Here is a 23,868-nt window from a genome sequence, read left to right on the forward strand (position 1 = left end):
ATATAATATAATATAATATAATATAATATAATATAATATAATATAATATTTTAACTTATAATACAAATGATACTGAGTTTAATAAAAAATATAATAATAATAATAATAATAATAGTAATAATAATAATAATAATAATAATAATAATAATAATAATAATAATAATAATTAAATATTTAGATATGACATTGAATGACCAAATGTCAATGATTAACATATATAACTTTTGGGGTTGTACAGTATATTCCGTTGATGTCAGAGTTATTAGCCCCCCCCCCCCCCCCTTCCTGTTTATTTTTCCCCCAATTTTAATAACTCATTTCTAATAACAAATTTATTTTATCTTTGCAATGAGGTATTTACACTGAGTTCAAAACTCTTTTCAAATTACCGTGTATATATATATATATATATATATATATATATATATATATATATATATATATATATATATATATATATATATATATATAATTTTTTTTTCCGAGTTGTAAAGTTTAAAGTGTATTAAGTACCGTTAGTATCTTTAACTCTTATGTGCTGCTGAAGATGTTTACATCCACTCTGGGGTGTATTGATAAATTAGTTGTATCTGACAACTTATTTACATTATGGGATGTTTTTTTTTATAATTTGTTTACATTTTAAGACTGTTTATTTAAAAAAACCTTTTGTTATGTTTGATATGAAAACATCCACTAAATTAAACTGCTGTAAAAATGCATCAAATAAATATTTTTTAAACTTTTTTTGCATAAATCTGTTAATCAACTTCAGTCCTGATCAAAACTACAAATTTTTTTGAAAATTACAAGATTGTAACTCTTGAATTGCCAAATTTATAAATGATGTCACTGATTTGGTGAAAAAACATACAAAATAACGTATTTTTAATATAAAAAGTAATCGTGGACTGGCTTTTTTTACCTTTTATCAAAGACATGTGAAGCAACATTGCCTTCAATGCATTGTTTATTCATTTTAATTTTTTTTTTGCTCCCTAATTTACTGTTGGTGGCTGTTTTTGCCCCATTGACTTCCATTGAAATTTGAACAGTGCACAAGGGTTAATAATATGGAGCAAGACATGAATAAGTGAATGAGCAAATAATAATACTATTATATACTATATATTACTATTATATTATATTATATTATAATATATTATATTATATTATATTATATTATATTATATTATATTATATTATATTATATGAAAGGCACTTTTAAAAATACTTACATCACATATTTATTTTTTTAAACACTTACATCATATTTGCTCTGGGAGGCAGGCCTTTGGGAGACCATAAAAGGAATATCATCCATAGCTGAAAAAACAAAACAAACATAAGTGATGCTGAAGTGGCCATCGTCTTGAACAGGTTTGTCTTTATAAATGACTGACTAACTGAAAATGATCACTCCAAAAGCATAAATAAATGGACATGAAACATTTGAGATGACATATTTGATCAGACAGAAACAAAAGAGTGTAGAATCAGAGAGCAGAAACTGTCAAGAAACCTCTCTGCCTCTCTGACAACAATTAAACTATACTACTGACCAATAACATGGCTAATTAATCGCAATATAAAGTAACAATAAAAATCAGAGCAAAAACAAATGATGATAAAAATGATAAAACATGAACAGCAAACAATTGCCTTCGATTTCGGCTATGCTCTGAAAACAAATTGTCTAATAGCCGAAAATAGCAGAAGACGGAAAGTTCCTGCAATCCCCTCAGACAAAGCGAGATGAAAGCCTTTTTATTTTTTTTTCTCCGGCACTGTATCTGAAGGCCCCCCCGTACGCTCTCCTCCCTCTTTTCCTGTTAATTACTCTTGATTATTCCTGATCCTGTCTTGTCAGGGAGACGTTCGACTCCAAAAACAAAGCCCCACTCGCACACGTCGAAAGAAAAAGGGGAAAGAGAGAGACAAAACATTCGGCGGATATCAATTTGCATGAAAATGAGCCTGAGTGTTGGGCTCGCCGAGAGAAAGCGAGAGTGAGGAAGAAAGAGAGAGGTGGATTGAAAGAGGACTTGCCAAGAGTGCGGTGGTATAATTAGCATTCTACCAAACAAACGAGCTTCAACAGAGCTATAATTAAGCAGGCCTGTAATTAAGTGTATGCCCTTTATCATAATGATCATGGTTAAAGCGCCTTTGATGGCTGCCAGTGGGTTATTAACGGCGTAACCCTGCGCCCACGCAAGAATCAGGGTGTCACGACTGTCAGGCTAAAGAGCGCCCCTTTGTTTATCAAATACATTAGAGCTCAAATTAACACAGGGTGACACGGGCGCACAATAGCTCCCATTGACTGAACTGCAGAAAAAAGGCCATCCCAAATCCCCCCCTAAAAAAATAAAATCAAATAAAATATCAGAGAGTACCCAAGTTTGCTGGTGGAAAACAGGGTATCTAATAGTACTGTTATATATCAGATAAGGATGGAGGAAATCAGGAGATGTTTTCTTAGAAGTTACTTGGTGGTTGATTGTGTAACGTTACTTAAACTGATGTACGGTTTCATTACTTTAGCAAAAGCTGAATGCAGCTCTGTGCTCAATGGTTTGATAGTGAGTTATTAAAGGAATAGTGCACCCAAAAATAAAAATATAGGATAATAGCCTTGCTTTTGTACAGTATATTACTTTTTGTCAGACGAACACAGTGTGGTTTTAAAGAGCCCCTATTATGGGTTCTTGAAAATAACCTCCAATGCAGTGACAACACAGCTCTAAGTGAATGAAAAGATCTACCTGAAGGTTAAATATGAAAATGCACCTTGTTTAAAAATATAGACTCTTTATTAAAAAATTCAACTCAGAGTCATTTAAATGATTCCTCATTCGTCTGGATCTTTTGCCTGTTTTTATCAACGTTGACACAAAACTATACCAAATATGAACTACCAGATCCGGTAAAACGTGAACACGCCTTTCTCTTCAGACACTAGCAGAGATCGAGGGATCATGGGATTGATCATGATGTGAAGATTACTATCACAGAGAAATCGCCAGACATGCGGCTGTCTGCAACACCACAGTATAGCCAACCATGTGCTGTTTTTGTTCCTGTCATTTTTCTGATGATTGATACAATATCCTACCCTGCAGCGCGGGACTCGCCGTTCGCTTAATATTAAAAGCAGAATCAGCAAAGACTTGCAATGTATGGGACTTCGTCAGTAACTGTTACACAGTTTGTATGGAGCAGTTTTTTCTTCCTCCAGATCCTGTAAGTGTTTCTCCTTCCTACATAACATGAACTGTGATTAAAATGGTTGCCTCGTTTTTTGCAGTTTTCAAAATTTGTTTTTAATTGTGTGTTGTAACTTGTATAAATTGCTCTGCACTTCTTGTAATCAAGTATCTGTTTTAGATCAGTGCTTGTAATGTATCTCTCAGGTTAAATTTGTACGGGCCATTTCACATATCATGTCCAAAACTATGTTAAAAATGTGACGTGTGCTTCATCCTTCAACGATTTAAATGCGTTTTTTGCTCACGATTTCCTGCTGTTTGGCATGGCAAATTTTCAAAAGAGTTTTGTCTGTTGTGGTTATTACTTGTGGTTGTGGTTAAGAATAAAGTAATATGCTGGTGTTTAACTGCATTGCCTTACTGCATTCCTGCATTGGGCTCACACATATACCCTGTGCTGACTACTTCTTGGGCATTTCTCTCTGTCTCGCACTGAACGCAGTCGACCAATCACAACTGACTTAGTCATAGGACCAATCAGCACAGATAAGCCTCAAGCAAAGGAAAAAACTAAATAAAATGTGTTAAAACAGGAATAAAAAGAAAAGAAAGACACAATAGTGTGATCGGTTGGACATAGCACAGTGCTCATTCAGTAAAGGCACAGCTAAACAGATGTGTTTTAAGTCTTCATTTGAATTTGCCTAATGTTGAAGCACATCTGATCATTTCTGGAATCTGATTCCAGCAGTAGGGGGTGTAGTAGCTGAAAGTTTATTCACCTTAAATTCTTGGAATTTCTAATTTACTTGGTCCTAATGATCTGAGTGATCTGTTAGGTTTGTATTTAGCGAGCATATCTGTGATGTATTGAGGTCCTAGACCATTTAGTGATTCATAGACAAGTAATAATACTTTAAAATCTATTCTGAACGCTACAGAGTAAAGACCTGAGGACAGGTGTGATGTGCTCTGATTTTATGGTTCTGGTTAGAATCCTGGCAGCAGCATTCTGGATGAACGGCAACTGTTTGACTGTTTTTTGGAAGTCCAGTGATGAGTTTATTACAGTAATCCACCCTGCTGCTGATAAAGCCATGAACAAGTTTCTCTATGTCGTCAATGGTAACAAAACATCTAATTCTTGCAATGTTTATGAGATGCCAGTATGCTGATTTACTTACCGCTTTGACATGGCAACTGAAACTTAGATCTCACTCCAGAATTACACTAAGATTCTTGACTTTTTTTTTTTGACCCTTTGTACCAAGGTACGCATGCACCTTGAGAACCTTATCTCTGTTCCCAAATGCAATGACTTCAGTTTTCTCTTTGTTTAACTAAATAATGTTTTGGCACATCCAACTGTAAATTTCATCAATGCACTGGCAGAGGGTGTCAATAGGGCTGCAGTCATTATGCAGTAAGGGTAAGTAGATTTGAGTGTCATCAGCATAGCTGTGGTAAGAGATTTGGTTCTTTCTCATTATTTGGCTCAGTGGGAGCATATAAAGGTTAAACAGGAGAGGTGCCACAATTGAACCTTGTTGGACTCTACATGTCATTGGTGTCCACCTTAACCCATGGTCACCTAACATAGTAACGTTTCCCTTCAAGCTAAGATCTGAACTATTTAAGGACAATCCCAAAAAGCCCAACCCAGTTTTCCAACCTATCAACAAGTATGCTGTTATTGACAATGTCAAATGCAGCACTGTTACTTTGCCTTAATGTGCATCTAGGTGAATAGGCCTATTGGTGATTATCTAGGCCACTCTCTGTACAATGATGTGCTCAGAAACCAGATTGAAAACTGTTTAAACATAGCAAAACACCAACATGTTGGGGTTAAATATCAACTTTGATATAAACGGACCTAAGAGTAAAGCCACCTTTCTACTGCACACGACATTTGGACACAACTGTCGAAATACATCCCCTTGTGGCAGTCGCACAGAATTTTCAGTTCTGACGTGCACCATGGGAGAGAAGCTGTTCTCGCAGTGTCGGAAATAAAAGAGTGCAAAAGCAAGAGCCTTTATTCTCTGTGGGTTCACCATGGTTGAATAAATGAATACTAGAAACTTATAGACCACTAAAAATATTGAGGGAATGTGGAGACAACATAAAAAATATTTATTTTTATTCCTTAATTACTTACATTTATGAATAGATTTTATAATATAGACTGATTCAAAAAATAACCAAAAAAAAATTACTATTTCTCATCTCGCACATGGACCTGCTTACAACACTGGAATACATCACACCGGTTGCAAACGGTCTAGTCACAGGAGTTCAAATATTTCAACGGATACGCAGCTCAATTCGGATCCGAAATTTCTGCATACGGAGAAGATCAGAACTTCACGCAGCTCCTGGACTACTCTCCAATGGAAATGAATGACTTCCGGTCTGTCGCTTGTCGTTTGTTGTGTGCAGTGGAAAGGAGGCTTAAGTAAGTAATAACTTTGTTGAAATAAAATGCACATACAGTATCTATAATACCCTGACTTTTTCTAAATATGCATATATTGATTTCTAACATTGATATATTTTTAAATTACAAAACAATAAAGAACTGAGTACTTCTACCTTGAATAACCATAGCAGTCAAAATGGCTGCATGCATTTCAGTTTCTGCTACAGTACTTTCCCCAGTGACTTTGAATATGCAACTTCTTGCAAACATAAATATAACTTTCTCATAGCAAATAAATTACTTTATTTCAGATATGTCTTTCAAAACAGCATATTCAGAGTCATGAAAATCTTCTCCCTTGCTTGTGAAAGTGAAAATGAAAGTAAAGACCTTTTGCAGACAGTCTGGTAGCCTTACTACACATGTAAAGAGTGTATACCTAAAATATTGTATTTTTAGGGCAATAGCTTAATTAAATATGATGACAGACATTTAAATCTTGTTTTATTATCTCAATAGACTTTCAGTGGTAAAATAAATCTCTCTGATTGGATAAGTGAAAAAAGAAAAATTGCATTCCAAAATATAATAGGTTTAAATAGGTTTGGAACAACATGAGGGTGAATAAATGATGACTGGACCTTCCCTAATGTCTGTGGCTATTGTATTAGCAGGGAATTGTGTCAAAAATAAGTGTTTTACCCTGATTCTAACCACATGGCCCACCCAATTCCTCAGCTCACAATTTAAAGCTAAAGCAGGGCCTGACTCATTCTAACTTATCATTCTGTATAAGCTCTAACATGGAGAAAATGATATACAAGGTTAAACCACTTCAGCACAGCCATCAACAAGCCATTCAAATAGCTCCTTCGGGCTTCCCTATGGATATTTTCTTAACGCCATTTTGGATACTACCTTTACGGCCATTAGACAGGCCTCGGGGAATGTATCACTCGGCTCTGGAATGGACTATTGAACAACAAAGAGCTTCGAGAGGTCATTTCACCAGCAGGGCTCGGGTAATTGAAAGGAGGATGATAACGACTTGTTTCGGTCCATAAAAACAAGTGAATAAACATGTGCTAAAGCATCACTGAACAACAGCGTGGGGGTAGAGAGCAAGGCTGGCGGCGAATGCTTTAGAGTCAACGTATAGTCATGGGTATAGGCTCGATGCCAGCTATGAGGTCAATCTTTCATGTTTAACAATAAAAGTTTAAGAGCTAACAATGAAAAATTTGTTAAAATCATGTTGCCTAATAAATCCATGCCACTGACACGCGAGTGTATGGGAAAAGGTGCAGATGTTGCCAGATCTAGCTATTATAAGCATTGTGTCTTTAGGCTCATATGTAGTATTGCACTGTTACAGATTACTTGCACAAATAATGCAGTTATTTCCAATAATCTAAGTAAGGACTTAATTACAGTATGTGATTCTTCACTTCACCATTCTGAAGATTCATATAATCTGTTTACCTGTATCTTTTATTAGTTTAACATGTTTCACATACATTGTGAAATTTGCTGTGTATGTTTGTAATGAGGCAACAGACACATGTAAAAATGTTTAACCCTTATGTGCTGGATGTTTCCCTTCTTTGGTTGTTTTCATCCACTCTGTGGAGATTTTGATTCTTGACTAGGCCATAACCTTCATATATTCAAATATTATTTTGACACGTTTTAAGAAAATGCTTTAAAAAAAACAAACAAACAAAAAAAAACCCTCAACATTACACTCAGGGAAAACTTACTACCCTTTTGTTATATTCTGGATGCTATAAAAATGCATCAGATTAATATATTTTTTTCCAAATATTTTTGCATAAATCTCTTAATCAACCCCAGTCCTGATTAAAACTACTAAATTGTTTAGAAAATTACAGGATTTTATCTTTTTAATTGCCAAATTCCTAAATGATGTCACTGGTTTGGTAAAAAACACGAAATGACATATTTTCAATATAAAAATTGTGAACTGGATTTTTTATTTTCTTTTTTGCCTTTTATTAAAGTCTTAGACATGTAAAACAATACTGCCTTTCATGCATTGTTTTTGATCAATTTTCTGTTTTTTTCTCCCAAATTTACTGTTGGTGTCTGTTTTTGCCCCATTGGCCTTCATTATACCCTTTTTTGATTACAAATCCATGACACCATACAATCATGCTATTTTGATTGTTGGTGGTTTTCCCTGTTGGGAAGAGGTAAGTGGTGGAAGTCAACTAGGGAGAAAAATCTTAAAATGCATCAAAGCCAATGTTGTTACTATTTGTTCACATGTCCAAGACTGATAAATGGTTAAAAAAATAATAATCCAGTCCACAATTACTTTTTATACTGAAAATACGCCATTCTGTGTATCAAAATCAGGATCAGTTTTATTGCCAAGTGTGCTCACACACACACACACACACACACACACACACACACACACACACACACACACACACACACACACACACGCAATGAATTTGTTTAGCCTACAGAAGCTTCCAGTTTAAAGTGACAAGTGACAACATGAAAATAAATATGAAAAAAGGCAATAAACATTAAAAAGAGATGCAGTTAGACAAAAAGCTCTGGATGTTGAATTGCATGTACAGATTTGTTATAAATATGCAAGGTGCTGTGGTATAGGGTACTGTGTACAAATGCGTAGGAGAAAGTATTGCATTGTATATTGTTATAAGCTGCTCTGTACAAGTGTGTATAAGAAAGTATTGCACATTTTTATTTGCACAGTAGGGGAATATTTAACTGTTCATGAGATAGATGGCCTGAGGAAAGAAACTTTTCTTGTGTCTGGCTGTTTTTGTGATTGGTGCTTTGTAGCTTCGACCAGACGGTAACAGTTCAAACAGGAAGTGTGCTGGGTGCGAGGCATCCAGATTGATTTTGCAAGCCCTTTTACTCACTCTGAAAAAGGACACATCTTGAAGTGTAGGAAGGGTAGTGCCAGTGATTCGTTCAGCAGTGCGAACTATTCGCTGTAGTCCACGAGTAGTCCAGACTGCTGAATGAATCACTGGCACTACCCTTTTTGTGTGTTTTGTGTGCTTTTTTTTCATCAAATCAGTGACATCAATTGTCAACTTGGCAATTAAAGAGTTAAAATTCTGTAATTTTTAAAACAATTTAGAATTTTTGATCAGGACTGAGGTTGATTAACAGATTTATGAATAAAAAATAGAAAAATTATATTTATCTTATGCCTTTTTAATTTAGTGGATGTTTTCATCTTGACCATGACTAAAGAGTATACATTTGTACAGTACACAAGGGTTAAGGAGGGTTCAAACAAATGTATACTGCTAAAATAAATGATTAATTCAAGTTTATGCATCATGTCATATCACTCAGCTCTTATTGTGATTTTTCTGGAGTCAAAGCATAGCAATCAATTTAACTAACTGATTAATAGATTGATTATAATTCATGTCTGTATTTTCATACACAATAAACCACCAAATAACAACTTTAAACACATTTCTGTTTACCGTTACCCCTTTTATTGGGTATAAATCTAATTTAGTCTATATTTTATTCAAAACACATCAAAACACATCTACACACTCTTCCCCTCTTCAGTTGAAACGACTGCCATTTGACAAAGCATCTATTCAGTTTGTTCAAATATTTTTTAACAATTGAAGTTTGATTGTTTTGAACATGTGTCTTTCATGCTGTGTGAGCATCAGAGACATGAGTCGAGAGCAACTTGAGATCATTAAACACAATGTATCAGTGCACTCTATGGCACCTTTAACAATTCCCAGGCCTCAGTAATTTTCAAAACCTGGCTACGGTCATGGTCGCAAGGAAGGCTTCGATGAATCTGAAACGTGTCTGATGGATAAGAGAGGAATTTGAAGGCCGGAACATTCACTTCTATTGTTCAAGCATCCCATTTTCAATAAGATCATGCTTTGTATTCACTTGTGATTCATATTCCGTGACTCACGCTAACACACACATACATGTACAAGCATTTTGTAAGCATTTGCAGTCTGATGGGAAGATTTGAGGCGATTGTGAGGAGAGAAAAATGGATGTGAGTTTGGGGTCATGTTGGGGAGGAGTGTTAAGGTAATGTTTGTCCAGACTGCTGCTGCCTGGACTGAAGTCGTAAAAGGTAAAGTATGGCGCCTGGCAGATTCTACTCAAATAGGTTAGATCACAGGCAGCCTGATATATATTCGCCCCTCTGAAAGAGCAAAGCTGAGATTATAGAAGCAGTTTGAAATGGTCTGTAGGTACACACGCACTAAAACAGCAGTGTTTGGAATATATGCATCTGTACAGCTGATGGAAATGCAATGATTTGGGTAAAAGCACATTTTAGAACTTTGGGTCTTTGTGTTCCAAAAAGATGTTAGCAGTTAAAGCAGTGGTTGTGACTTCAACTGGTGGACTGTGCTTAAAAATGCTTTGCACGTCATGGAGAGCTCAAAAACCTTATAAGGTAAAAAAAAAAAAAAAAAAAAGTTTAACTTCGCTTTTTAACGGGCAAGTTGAAAATGGCTATGTATTATCTTCATTAATACTACATAAAAGGTAATTTTAATAACTAAGGTTAATATTAACATAAAATAATTGTTGTAATATTGATTAAGGTTTTTATAGTGACAAAAACCTGTTGGAAAAAAAAATACAAAAATTGGGTAACATTTTACAATAAGATTGTATTAGTTAAAGGCCACCTATTTTAGCCCTTTATTTGAGATTTAAGATAAGTCTTTTGTGTCTCCAGAATGTGTCTAGCGTTTCAGCTCTAAACATCCATCAGATTATTTATTATACCTTTCTGAGCATCTTGTAGTTGTTTTTGTTGCCTGTGCCTTTAATGCTAGTTCTCCCTGCCCACCATTCTTGCCTTTCAGTGTGTCTCTGTCTCCGTCAGATAAACAGCACAGTGACAGACGTGAATGAAGCAAATCTCACGTAACTTTTGTGAGAAATACTACAGTACGAACTTTCCCAATGATTATTTGATGTATTTGTTCTGAAGTTAATTCAAGCCTTTCTACAACGAGTCACACACAATACCGTTACACACACAGACGCACGCACAGTGTCCACGTTTAACTTTAAACTGTTTTTGCATGGCAAATGTGACAGGATAGACGTTAATATCCACTGCTGTATGGATAGCCGTTATGTTAATGTACAAAATAAATCTTATTTAATCATCTTGAACTGATAAAAACATGTTAAACTCATTCTTAATCACATTTGATGATGATTGATGATCACAGAGAGCTGAACAGATCTTTTAATCCCGTTTGCTTTGCAAACGTCCTGTCTTGTAGATGTGATTGTACATGTTACTACAGAGACATGTTAATATGCGGCTATCAATCAATTTGAAGGGCATGAAAACCACATTCATATCCCACGTTACGGTGGGCCTCAAAATTAAAGGGATTTGGATAAAAAAAAATACTTATTGTCTTTATATCACTCTAATATGACTGTGGACACACTATAACTACACACAGTTCTGTCCAAACAACTTACAAAAAATGATTTTCATTATTGGGGCCCTTTAATGTTTGTTAATGTATTTATTGTCATGGACAAGCAATAAACAATACATCTATTACACTTTTTTAAATTTTTGTTAACATTAGTTAATAAAAAAACATTTGTTCATTGTTAGTTCATTGTAACTCAGTACATTAACTAATGTAGCATGTACTTACTTTATTTTTAGTAAATACATTAACTAACAATAACTAATGAAACATTGTAGTGTGTCCAAAGTCAGACAGAAAGACAGACAAATACACACAAACCTGTGCACAGTATATATACATACATTTCTATAAACATCTACTCTTTTATACAGTCAGTTTAAGCTGTATAAATGCTTTAAATAAATACTTTTCTGTAAAAATTAGTTGTAAATAAACATTATTGGAGTATATTTGACAAGAAAACTGTACATTTAGTTACCTAATACCATGTTTAGGCTTATACCATGAGTCTGTCTTTGTCATTAATTTTTTTATTGTTTTTGTAATTTCAGATCATTTCAAAGCAAACAATCATTTTATTAATATTGTTTAGTATATTTAAACCTTTGTCTACACTTCTATTTTGTTTGTAATATCTGTAATTTTTTAAATAAAATAAGAAACAAATAAAAATTAATTTGTTTGTTGTAAAACAAACAAACAAATAAATAAAATAAGAAACAAATTAATATATATAAATAAATAAATAAATAAATAAAAATGAATAAATAAACAAATAAATAAATAAATAAATAAATAAATAAATAAATAAATAAATAAATAAATAAATAAATAAATAAATAAATAAAAATGAATGAATAAATAAATAAATAAAATAAGAAACAAATAAAAATGAATAAATGAATAAATACATAAATGAATAAAATAAGAAACAAATAAAAATGAATGCATACATAAATAAATAAATGAATAAATAAAATAAGAAACAAATAAAAGTGAATACATAAATAAATAAAATAAGAAACAAATAAAAATGAATGAATAAATAAATAAAAAAAATAAGAAACAAATAAAAATGAATGAATAAATAAATAAAATAAGAAACAAATAAAAGTGAATAAACATTGATCGATCAATTCAGTGAATAAATGAAAGATTGATCAATAATCCTTTCAATTTTCCTTCTATTTTAAAATAATTTCAATAAACGTGCTGCAGACAGAACTGGAATGAAACCCATGGCCTTGTTTTTGCTTTAGCAGTGGAGCCTCCAGTATCCCGCTGTGACCATCTCACCTTTCGCAAACTGAGAAGAGCTCATTGATCTTCACAAGGCTGATGGACACAGATTTGCAGGTCAATGTTGCATGATACCTGTTTATTCAAAACAAATCTTACAACAGGGATTTCCTGTTTGCCAATATTCTTGACGTGTGATTAGAGCAAATACACAGGTAACGAACACGTCATTAATTGCTGATTAGAGCGGCGAGTTCAGCTCAGGGATCGGTTAGACTGAGTGAATGATGAGCCTGTGCTGAAGTGAGTATGAGGATCATTGCCTTATTAATAGCGGTGTCAGGTGTTGTGAAAAATTTGGGCATTGTCATCGGTGCAGTCCTGACGGATGGAGGCTGCGGGCAGAGAAGACTTTCCCTTACATGCTGCTCCGAGCTCCAATCCTTCACACTTCCATTGTTGGATGCACTGTCACACAGGACTTCCAGGCGCCAACCATGTCCACACACACACTAACACACACGAGCACACACACACACACACACACACACACACACACACACGCACACGCACACACACGCACACGCACACACACACACACACACACACAAACACACACACACACACACAGATTTATACACAGGTTAACGCTCAAAGACTGACAGATGGAGGACTCGGTCAGCCAGTACAGCACAGTTCATGAAACAAAAAATTATTTCTTCCCTAGAGAAGAGTGAGGGCGAGAAAAATAGATGAGAAAGAGGTATTTAGGGAATTTGAAATAATTCTTTATGAGGTGGTGGGAAAACAGATACTTTGTAATGATATAAAGAAATAAGCAAAAGAAGATGCCATTTAATCTGTTCATTGGATGTTAATATGGGACATTGTGGCAAAATATGATATGATGGGGAAAGGAAAAGAGCTAAAAACTTAACACTAAAAAGCACATAAATGTGTTTAAAAGAATTTATATATATATATATATATATATATATATATATATATATATATATATATATATATATATATATATATTAAACACACACACACACACACACACACACACACACACACACACACACACATATATATATATACAGTTGAAGTCAGAATTATTAGCCCCATGTTTTATTTTTTCCCCAATTTCTGTTTAACGGAGAGATTTTTTTTAAACACATTTCTAAACATAGTTTTAAGAACTCATTTCTAATAACTGAATTATTTTATCTTTGCCATGATTACAGTAAATAATATTTGACTAGATATTTTTCAAGACACTTCTATACAGCTTAAAGTGACATTTAAAGGCTTAACTAGGTTATTTAGGTAAACTAGGCAGGTTAGGGTAATTAGGCAAGTTATTGTATAACGATGGTTTGTTCTGTAGACTATCGAGAAAAAAAAATAGCGTAAAGGGGCAAATAATTTTGTCCTTAAAATGTTGTTTAAAAAATTAAAAATTGCTTTTATTCTAGCCAAAATAAAACAAATAAGACTTTATCCAGAAGAAAAAAAAATTATCAGACATACTGTGAAAATTTCCTAAAGCTGCTAAACATCATTAGGGAAATATTTAAAAAAGAAAAAAATGGGGGCGAATAATTCTGACTTCAACTGTGTATATATATATATATATATATATATATATATATATATATATATATATATATATATATATATATATATATATATATATATATATATATATATATATATATATATATATATATGTTCAAATTGACTACACTTTTATTGTGTTCACTTTGCATTTACAGGAAGCCTATGACGCAGATGTTAAGATTACAATGTTGTGCGCAGCTTTATATTTTTATATTATTCTGTAACTAAAAAAAAAAAAAATTGTAATATCATTGTTTTCATAATTTATGTTAGGCCTATATAATTGTGGCATTTGGCTATGATTTAATAAAACATGTATTGAGAAGGATTTCTTTGTGTTGATTTAACTAGAAGCTCGAACCACAGGTAGTCGATTCACTCGAGTATTTAAAAAAAAAAAAAAACTTAGCTGAGCAGTTTTTTTAAATTTTCTTCAACATATCAAGTTAAGTGCGCAAAGGTCTCTCTCACACTCTCGCAACAATTAACAATTCATGATTTATATGGTGTCATGGTTTTGCAATTTAAAAAATGTCATTATAATGGAAGTCAATGGGGCAAAAACAGCCACGAATTTAACGAAAGGGAGGTAAATTTGCCCACAGTGTATTGTTAAATCTTCAAAGTGTGTCAAAATAAGACTTGTCACCAAGGAACATTCTATTTGTTGAAATACAGATAAATGTGAGGCCAAATTAAGACTCAAAATATCCCAGCGTGGATGAAAAAATCCCGGAGTGGTTAAAAACATCCTGATAACCACATAAGGGTTAATAATAATAATAATAACAACAATAATAATAATAATAATAATAATAATAATAATAATAATAATAATGATTAATAATATGAATAATAATAAAGAAATTTATTATTATTATTAATACTGTTATTATTATTATCATCATTATTATTTATTAATGATTATAATTAAAGATTTTTAGATTGCCTTTAAAACATCCTTAAATGGTTAAAATGTAAACAAGAAATGCTTAATATTCCATTATATTTACTATTATTGATAGTAGTAATGCATGTTTTATGTGTATCATTTTTAATATAGATTTGACAGTAATTTAGATTTTATATTAAAATATCTACATGTTTATTTTTTTAAATATTTTTCATTTATTTTGTTTGTTTGTCATGGTTTTTAAGCATGTTTTCATTTGTTTCCATGATAACTTCTTGTTTGATTGATTCTCTCATTCATCATTTGTTTAATTCAATTGCTCAGTATTATATGTTACGATTTGCCTGTTTTTCAAATGTCTCTCTTTTATTGTGTTTACATCGAAGTGGAAAACAGCTTCTTACCCAGCACATAACAATTAAATGCTCTGCAGTATTTTGCATTCTGCACAAACTTTGGGTTTAAGTGTCACACGCAAAACACATCATTATTGTTCCTGCATCCAGGCTATGTATAATTAACACCTTTTTTTCACGCAACTATTCAGACCTCTCCTTTCCCCTTACCTTTTCACCCCATAACACAGATTAAATCTCCTCACACCCACAGCTCACACTGACAACATCCAGCCAAACCACAGGAGTACAACAGTCTGAGTCACTGCAGCAGCAGGTCATGCATAAAGGACAATAGTGCAAGTGGATGTGAAACCTGGAGAAGCTGATGGGAAGAGAGGGCTTCCAGCGGGGGGAGAACGGCAGATCAGAACACAGAGATACAAGGAAGAAGTAGAAGGATCAAGGGGTTCGGTGGGATGCTTTAACCAATTTTAGGTCTGCTACTGAATAAAAAAAGAAGTGATAAAAAATGGTTATTTCTTACCAAATTTATACTGTATTTTTTGTGTAATTGTATCGGTTACAATGATAGTTACAATGAGTTCCATTAATTAATGTTAGGTGGTTAGGTGAAGAGGCTGAAGTGTTAGGTGAATTCCTCTTATGACAAGTCACCGCAGAAATCATGTTGACTAATGTTGGTGTGTATACCACAGACAGACATCATTAATAGCATTAAAAAAAACCTTTAGGTGTGTTTTAGGATGGAGTTTCACAGAGGAACTGAAGAGTTCAGATGCTAAAAAGTGTTAAAAAATAAAAGTCTTTTATTTTGAAAAACCTTTTATTTTGAAAAAAATATGACCGTATTCTCTTGTTTACATCTCAGTTACTTAAAATCCCAAATTTAACCAACAAGAAGCAAAATAAGTAAGAAACAGATGTCTTTTAAAAATTTCTTTGCGAAGGGGAAAAGACCCAGTGAAGGACCTGCAAACTGCCAAGAAATAGATCTGCAACCCATTTGTCAACAAATCAGGTGAATCCACCATGTTTATGAAAGAGGATCAACTGCTGGAGATCACTAATGCCAGCGGCCTAAGGTGCCGTTCGCATATTGCATCTTTTCTAGAGTTTGCACAAGTTTGTTATTTCCAATGGAGGTGTGCGGCTTGTGTGACGCGCCTTCCAGACCCACATAGTTGAATGAATGCCGGGAGTGGACCGCGAGTCATGTGACAAGAACTGACCGTTTAGCTTCAGCTTGAATGGAATATACACATAGATCAGGAGACTAATTATCTCAGACAGACACCCAAACACTGCAAGGCTTTGTAATTTTCTCCATAAATAAAACTTGCATCAAAGTGACAGCAATGTTTTGTCAGATTGTCATTCTCTGAGAAAACGCAACCTGTGAACCACCAAAGAACCTATGAACCCCCGCTCCCATTCGGTCCACGGAAAAATTGTCAAGTGCTGACCGGTCCGTGGTGATAAAAAGTTTGGGGACCACTGCTCTCTGGCATTTAAAGGGTTCTGCATCTGAAATCTTCAACTGTATTTTCAGAATTTACTGATTAACAGAAAAAAAAATAACTTTTTATTTAATTGTGCAATGTACAGTAATAAGGTCTCGTGTATGTGTCTTGACCAAGAAAGACAACTACAAATAAAAGCATAGCCACAGCCAAAAACTAAAAATGTAATGACAAAAAATTTGCAGAATATTTCTTTTACAAACTGCCTAGAAAAAGAAACTAATATGAGCATAAAACTTTATTCCAATTTCCATTGAGATTGAAATAATTCTGGGAATAATTTTGATAATGGGTAAATCTGGCCACTGAATGTAAGTTGTCTCCCCAAAAAACTTATCATACTCATGCACATATAGATTGCTTAAACGAATATATGGATAAATGGATTGATTTCAAATGATGGTTTTAATTAATGAGACAAGCTTTTAACACAATATTTTGTAATTAAAATTACTTCCTTAAAATAAATGGTCGAATTGACCACATGCATTTTTCCCAGTCTTTGACTGTGCTTCTCTGTTGCCTAGTAAGTTTTTGCTAACAAAAAATGTGACTTTCTGATAGCAAAAACTCATGTCACATTTCAACAAAACTTTGCTCTCTTCGCAGTAAGGTAACTTGTACGCAATAATATGCCATATTACAAAATATTGTATTGATTGGGTGAAGACTTCATAAAAAATGACATTCAAAGCTTAATTCTACAATCTTAGTAGAATCTTCGCTATGAAGCTATAATGTGACAAAAATGATATATAGTGTCTTACATCAATGGTGAGAATGACCACTATGGCCATTCAAGTAGCTACAGATTTCTGGAATTTGTTAATTGCTTTCAACCATTAAAAATGAATTCATTAAAACATAAAATGTATTGCTTCATTTTGATTTGATTCAATTGGATTTTATTCCCATTTTGCACTATAAAAACTTTACAGTACTTTACAGATGTAAAGACAAAATGTACTGAAAGCTATTTCAACTCATTTGAAAAGAGTTTTGAACTCAGTGCTGAAGGTAACTCATTACTTCAACTTAAATGGATTAGGTTTACAGTACTCATATAGTTTTTTATTTTTATTTTTTATTTTTTACTCAAATGGTTTGTAGCAATCGGTTTCCTAAATCGGTTTAAGTTGTCTTAACTTACTGGGTTTTACAGTACTCAGTTCATTTAAGTTCTCTTCATTTATTGGCTTTTACTGTGCTCAAATTGCTTCCTTTATTCAAATGGAGTAAACAAAGTTCACAGTACTCATTAGTTTTTTGAACTTAAATGGTTTGTTGCAATCGGTTTCCTCAAATGGTTTGAGTTACCTTAACTTTTTTGGGTTTTACAGAGTACTAGTATTTGTTTTTCCTATGGATATCAATGGTTACAGGTTTTCATCTCTCTTCAAAATATCTTCTTTTGCATTCAATAGAAGAAAAATAAACTCAAAAAGGTTTGAAACCACACAATAGTGAGTTAATTTCCATTTTGGGTGAAATACTCCTTGAACCCTACAGGGAAATCCCAACAGCTCTTTCAGCACACAGAGCGTCTTCCAGCGACAAACCTCCTTGCTTTAAAAGAAAAATTATCCCACCGCCTCAAGACATCTTAGAGACATATTGTGGTTTATTTTGTCACCCGGTTTTGCCATCTGTGCCATTCCAATAGAGGCTGCAGGCTGGTGAAGGCAGAGCCTGGGCGAGGAGGTCTGCCCGAGCCCCTCCAAAGCCCAGCCTGCTCATTAGTCAAATTGCCTAATGAGAGAGAATACAAATGGCCCCCTGCCCTGACAGGAGGAGTTTTGGAAGTGTCAGCGCTCCTGACCCGTGCTATGAGAACAGATGATGGCTCGCTGCTATTTTCAGCACCTTTTAATGACTCTGTCTCGGCCCTTGCCATTCCTCCTCCTTCAGTCTGATTTTTTGTCTTTTATACATTTTCTGTCTGAACTTTGTATCGCTGCGCATCGAACTCAGCAACATGAAGCAACATGAGATAAAGAAAGAACAGAAATCGACATTAAACAGAGTCAAGTTTAGGAGAAACATGCATAATTGTGTTGTTTAAAACATATTTTTACAAGCTTTTCAGAGAAATTTACAAGTTTAGACATAAGCTAAAGTAATTATATGTTCACTCTTATGTCATTCCAAACCCAAATTCCTTTCTTTTACTGAAAAAAATGCATAGCATGAGTTTCAAAAAGGACACTATAATCCTATATAAAAGTTTTAATAGCTTGGGTGAAACTGAAGTTACAGTTTTTCTCCATTGGTTCGACTCTTTTCTTGAAACAGAAATTACATTCTCAAAATTCTAAGATCATATGGCAAAACAGTGCTACAGTTTAGCACAACACTAGCTCACTTGCAAAAGCTCATACCTTATCCAAAACAGTTCTGAACTAAATTTTCTTCTCATTTACAGTTTTTCGTGATTGCAAACACACTAAAATTAAACTTTTCCTACAATTAGCAAAAGCATACACTCAAGCAGCAAAACACAAGGCTAGATCTGCACAACTGTAAGCACATTGTCAGCTTCACAATTTTTTTGCAAAACATTACACACAGAGATATGCAAATCACTAAACACACTTGGATGCTTTTGACACAAAATTTTTCATAATGGAATTTCCTTGCAGTTTCAAACCAAATGCCTTCAAATGAACACACACATGAACCATAGGTTTAACACAGCCATCAGGTGTGCACACACACCACTGCAAAACTGTAGACACACCAATCAGCGTTAACCACAATAAAGAAGCAATAGGTATAAACTATTAGTCTTCAATAAACATGTTTACAGTAGTATAGCTATAAATAGTAGTCTTTAATAAATATGTTTTTCAGGAGCTATAAATATTAATCCTTAATAAGTAAGCCAATGTTGCAATATGGAAGTGGAAGCACGAAAGTGAGGAAGATTGGTAAACAGGAGACAGGGGATGGAATTTTTATTTTACAATGACATATATACATCATCAGAAAGCTGAATAAATAAGCTTTACATTGTTGTATGGTTAGGGCAATATTTAGTTATCAGTCTATCACTGTTTGTCGAATACAGTATGTTCATGTACTTTATAGCAATATCTCTCAAACCCTGATTATATCAGTATTAGTCAGTTAAAAATGATACACGCCTTTAAGACTGATTACAGCAGTGTGTAAATGAAGCAATACGGTGTACGGTGTACGGTATTGTGTTTTGTTACAGTGTTGTAAAGTTTTGGATGAAGTGTTTCAGTTTTTGTGTGTGTGGATGTGTAAATTGTGTGTAGTGTTTTGACAAAATGAGCCTTAATTTCAAAATTGTGCTTACAGTTTTTCCCCAATTGTTTACACACATTTTCTGAAAGCATGTCACATATTGGCAGAACTCTACAAACAAATCACAAAACACACACACATTGGGCAAAACTCTTCAATTCTTCTGCAAAATGAAACTCTACGTTCAAAACAATGCGATTTCTTCTCAAAATGGTGTTTTGTTTTCAAATGACACACACAAACCATCACATCAATAGACATTTATAAGAACAGCTGAACACTGATGTGCTTCATGTAAAACTTAGTTGTGTAAATTGCTTCCTAGTTGTGTAAATTGCTTCCTTGTCCTCATTTGTAAGTCGCTTTGGATAAAAGCGTCTGCTAAATGACTAAATGTAAATGTAATGTAAATGTAAAACACGATGACCACTTCTTCTCCATCCATCATAATGACTACAGACAATACAAAGGCTTACAGAAGTGTATTGTGAAATATTTTAAAATATTGTTTTTTATACAATACACACAAATACACTGTACCAAATATATTTGACTGTATTTTCCCCACAAAAACAGTGTACACAGTGTTCATCTCAACCAACACAAAGCTGGACATGACATGGGCTACATAAGCCATCAACAGAAGTATTTACAGAAAACAGTTAAAGTAAAAAAAAACAAGCAAAAAAAAATGCTATACTGCATCCTCATTTCTGTTTTGGTCTGGCCAAGCAGTGGGGGAAATGTCACTTTGCATGGCGAATCCAGCCATGAAAAGCATCAACTGCTAGCTTGGAGAAGGGGTATACGTGTGTGTGGATTTCAGTCATATACTTTCCATCCACAGGCAGAACAAAATTCCTCATTAGGTTCGAGGAATGGAGAATATGGAGGGAATAAATGTGGGTGGGCAGTGAACCAATTATAAACCAGATGAGCTCTGATTTATAAATTGCGATTCTGTGTGACAGGGGTTTACTTATGTGATGAGTTAGTATGCAAAGTAGTACAACTGACTTTACAATTTTGAATGACAGTAAGTTTCTTGTGAAAACTTAAGAGATTTTCTGCATGAAATTTGTGCCAAATGCAGAAAATTGTGTGTAGTGTTCTGAAAAAAGTTTGTTTTAAACCTGCAATTTGAGTGTAAAGCAGGAATTGTGCTAGTAGTTTAGCAGAATTGGTTCAGGGTGTTGGTGCATCAGTTACAAGTTGTGCTCATAGTGTCTGAAGTACAAGTAATTGTGTGTAAACAACTAAGAAACACTGTAAGCAATCAGAAAAAATGTAAACAGTCAGTGCCCCCAAAATGCTTCGTCCTTTTAGCATTCTTTACACACTGCAAGTCGAAATGTTTAGATGTTTTGTCATTATGGCAAAGGACCACTAAAATATCCCTCATGTCCACCTTCAGTCTTAGTCCAGTCCTTCATTGACAATGGTTACTGTTCTGTTTTTGTCTAGCTAACTGAATACAATTGTGTATAAAACTGAAAAAAAAAGAAATAGGATTTTAGAGTAAGAGTAGCCTCCAAGGTTTGACGTCACACATTGCACTTATACTGCCAAGGAAATGGTAACTCCTTTTTTATTGTAAAGATCAACCACACACAAAGTAACTTCCATACATCAGAGCAAAAAAAATAAATAGCTGTTTTAAATTGTAATCAAATGAGCATGTAATGACATATACAATGAAATGTCGCTGACACATTTTAGAGAGAACAACCACTAGACTGACAATCAGTTTAGATCAACAAGATCTATTCACTTGAAATTTTGCTAATTGTAGGCTATCTGTACTTAATCATTTGCAAAGATATATTTAGACATTTGCAATTTGATGAAATGAATGACAAATTCAATTCTATTGTGAACAATTGCCAAGTGGTTTGGAGATTTGTCCATGTTGTTTTGAGAATGTATGTTTTGAAAATTTCCATTTCAAGAAATGAGCCAAACCAATGGAGAAAAACTGTAACTCAGTTATGCACTCTGTTAACTGAATAAATCATGTCAATGGGTTCCGAGGTGATCATAAAATTTTGACAGAAATTACGTTCAGGTCAAAGTCAACATTTAGCTTTAGTCATACTTTTTGACATTTGTATAGTTGTCTAGTTTTAATTGATTTAAAGGGAAAGCCCACCCCAAAAATAAAAATGTACTCGCTATTTACTGTTGTGTTCAACAGAAGAAATAAACTCATAATGGAGTAAATTTTCAGTTTTGGCTGAACTATCTCTGTAATTTTTGTATTTGTTTTGATTAGCAGTAGTTTAAAATGTGGGGTGGCTCAGTAGTTAGCACCTTACATCAAAAAGGTCACTGGTTCGAGTCCCAGCTAAGTCAGTTGGCATTTCTGTGTTGAGTTAGCATGTTCTCACTGTGTTCACGTGGGTTTCCTCCGGGTGCTCCGGTTTCCCCCATAGTCCAAAGACATGCGCTATAGGTAAATTGAATGAACTAAATTGGCTGTAGTGTAAACTAGTGGATGAGTGTGTGTGGATGTTTCCCAGTACTGGGTTGTAGCTGGAAGGGTATCCGCTGTGTGAAACATATGCTGGATAAGTTGGCGGTTTATTATGCTGTGGTGACCCCTGATGAATAAAGGGACTAAGTCGAAGAAAAAGAATGAATGAGTTTAAAAAGACTGCTGAGGGAGCGCAGCAAAATACAAAGTAAGCTAAATTTAATGGTGCCAAGTAAATCAATCAAATAAATAAATAAATACAAGACATACTACATGTTTTTCAAGATGCTTCTATACAACTTAAAGTGACATTTAAAGACTTAACTAGAATAATTAGGTTAACTAGACCAGTTTGGAGTAATTAAGCAAGTTATTGTATAACAATCACAGAAATATTTTTGTTCAGCATCCTATTATAAAACTTACCATTGCAGTCAAATATATAGTATTTGCTTCAAAGCAAATTGCAGATGATTGCGACCAAATACTGCCTTTAGATAAACCCAAATGAATTATATTTAACAACAAACCTCTTTAGAGACTTTATTTAAACTCTGAAATAAGTGTCCCTTACAAGAAAACACTCTGCATGAAAGGTTGTATGGCCACTAACTAGAAATATATTCTTAAATAAACTGCATATTAAAAGTCTAACGAACTACTTCATCTCCTGAAAAGGTCCTAAAACTATAGTCCAACAGCTACAGTACTTGTCATACTTTAGTGAGTTTAGTCTTCTGTTTGGCATTCGCTGCGGGCTCATACAGTACAAGTAGAATATCTCACAGCTTTTAGCCAATCAGATTCAAGAACCAGAAACTATTTGACTACTGTGACATAACACGTCTTTATTTATCTTCAAATTAAATAAATGCTCTTCTTTATGACACAAAAGTATTATATGCATTTCTTATACAGTAACAAACATATCAATCAGATATATCTGTTCATTTTAAATTCTTACAGCTACTAAAGGAATAAAGATCAGTGAGTGATTTTCTCTTAATTTTTTACTGTTTAATTAAAATAAATGAGAGACAGCAATAGGTATATTATAATGCTATTTCTTTAAGACTTAATGCATGAATAAAACAGTGGTACACACGATAAACTTAGATTTCTTTACCATACACAGTAAAATAAATATTTTGCCCATTAAAATGAATAGTGAAAGAGGAAAGTCTTCTTTTTCTCTCCAAGTGGATTACTCTATAAGGGTTTTATGTCAAGAGAAAACAATGAATAATAATAATAATAATAAAAAATGAGGCCAAGTAAATTATAAAAAACTGTATTTTGTTTTGGTAATCTTTAAGTGCATAAATATTGAAAGAACAAGAAGGAGATTCTA

At 33.7% G+C, this 23,868-nt stretch overlaps 1 protein-coding gene across 8 annotated transcripts in view; it reads right to left on the reverse strand.

Moving 5' to 3' along the window:
• mvb12bb (multivesicular body subunit 12Bb) overlaps positions 1–23,868 on the reverse strand; it is a 264,229-nt gene that overhangs the window by 24,129 nt on the left and 216,232 nt on the right. For all 8 annotated transcript variants that reach the window (XR_012383534.1, XR_012383532.1, XR_012383533.1 and 5 more), the window contains 1 exon segment: positions 1,268–1,326. Coding sequence is in view for 4 of the 8 variants with exons in the window: in XM_073908970.1 (XP_073765071.1) it covers positions 1,268–1,326 (59 nt within the window). In the remaining 4 variants the exon portion in view is untranslated.

Source organism: Danio rerio, chromosome 8 (assembly GCF_049306965.1).
Source record: "Danio rerio strain Tuebingen ecotype United States chromosome 8, GRCz12tu, whole genome shotgun sequence".
In the NCBI taxonomy this organism is placed as follows: Eukaryota; Metazoa; Chordata; class Actinopteri; order Cypriniformes; family Danionidae; genus Danio; species Danio rerio.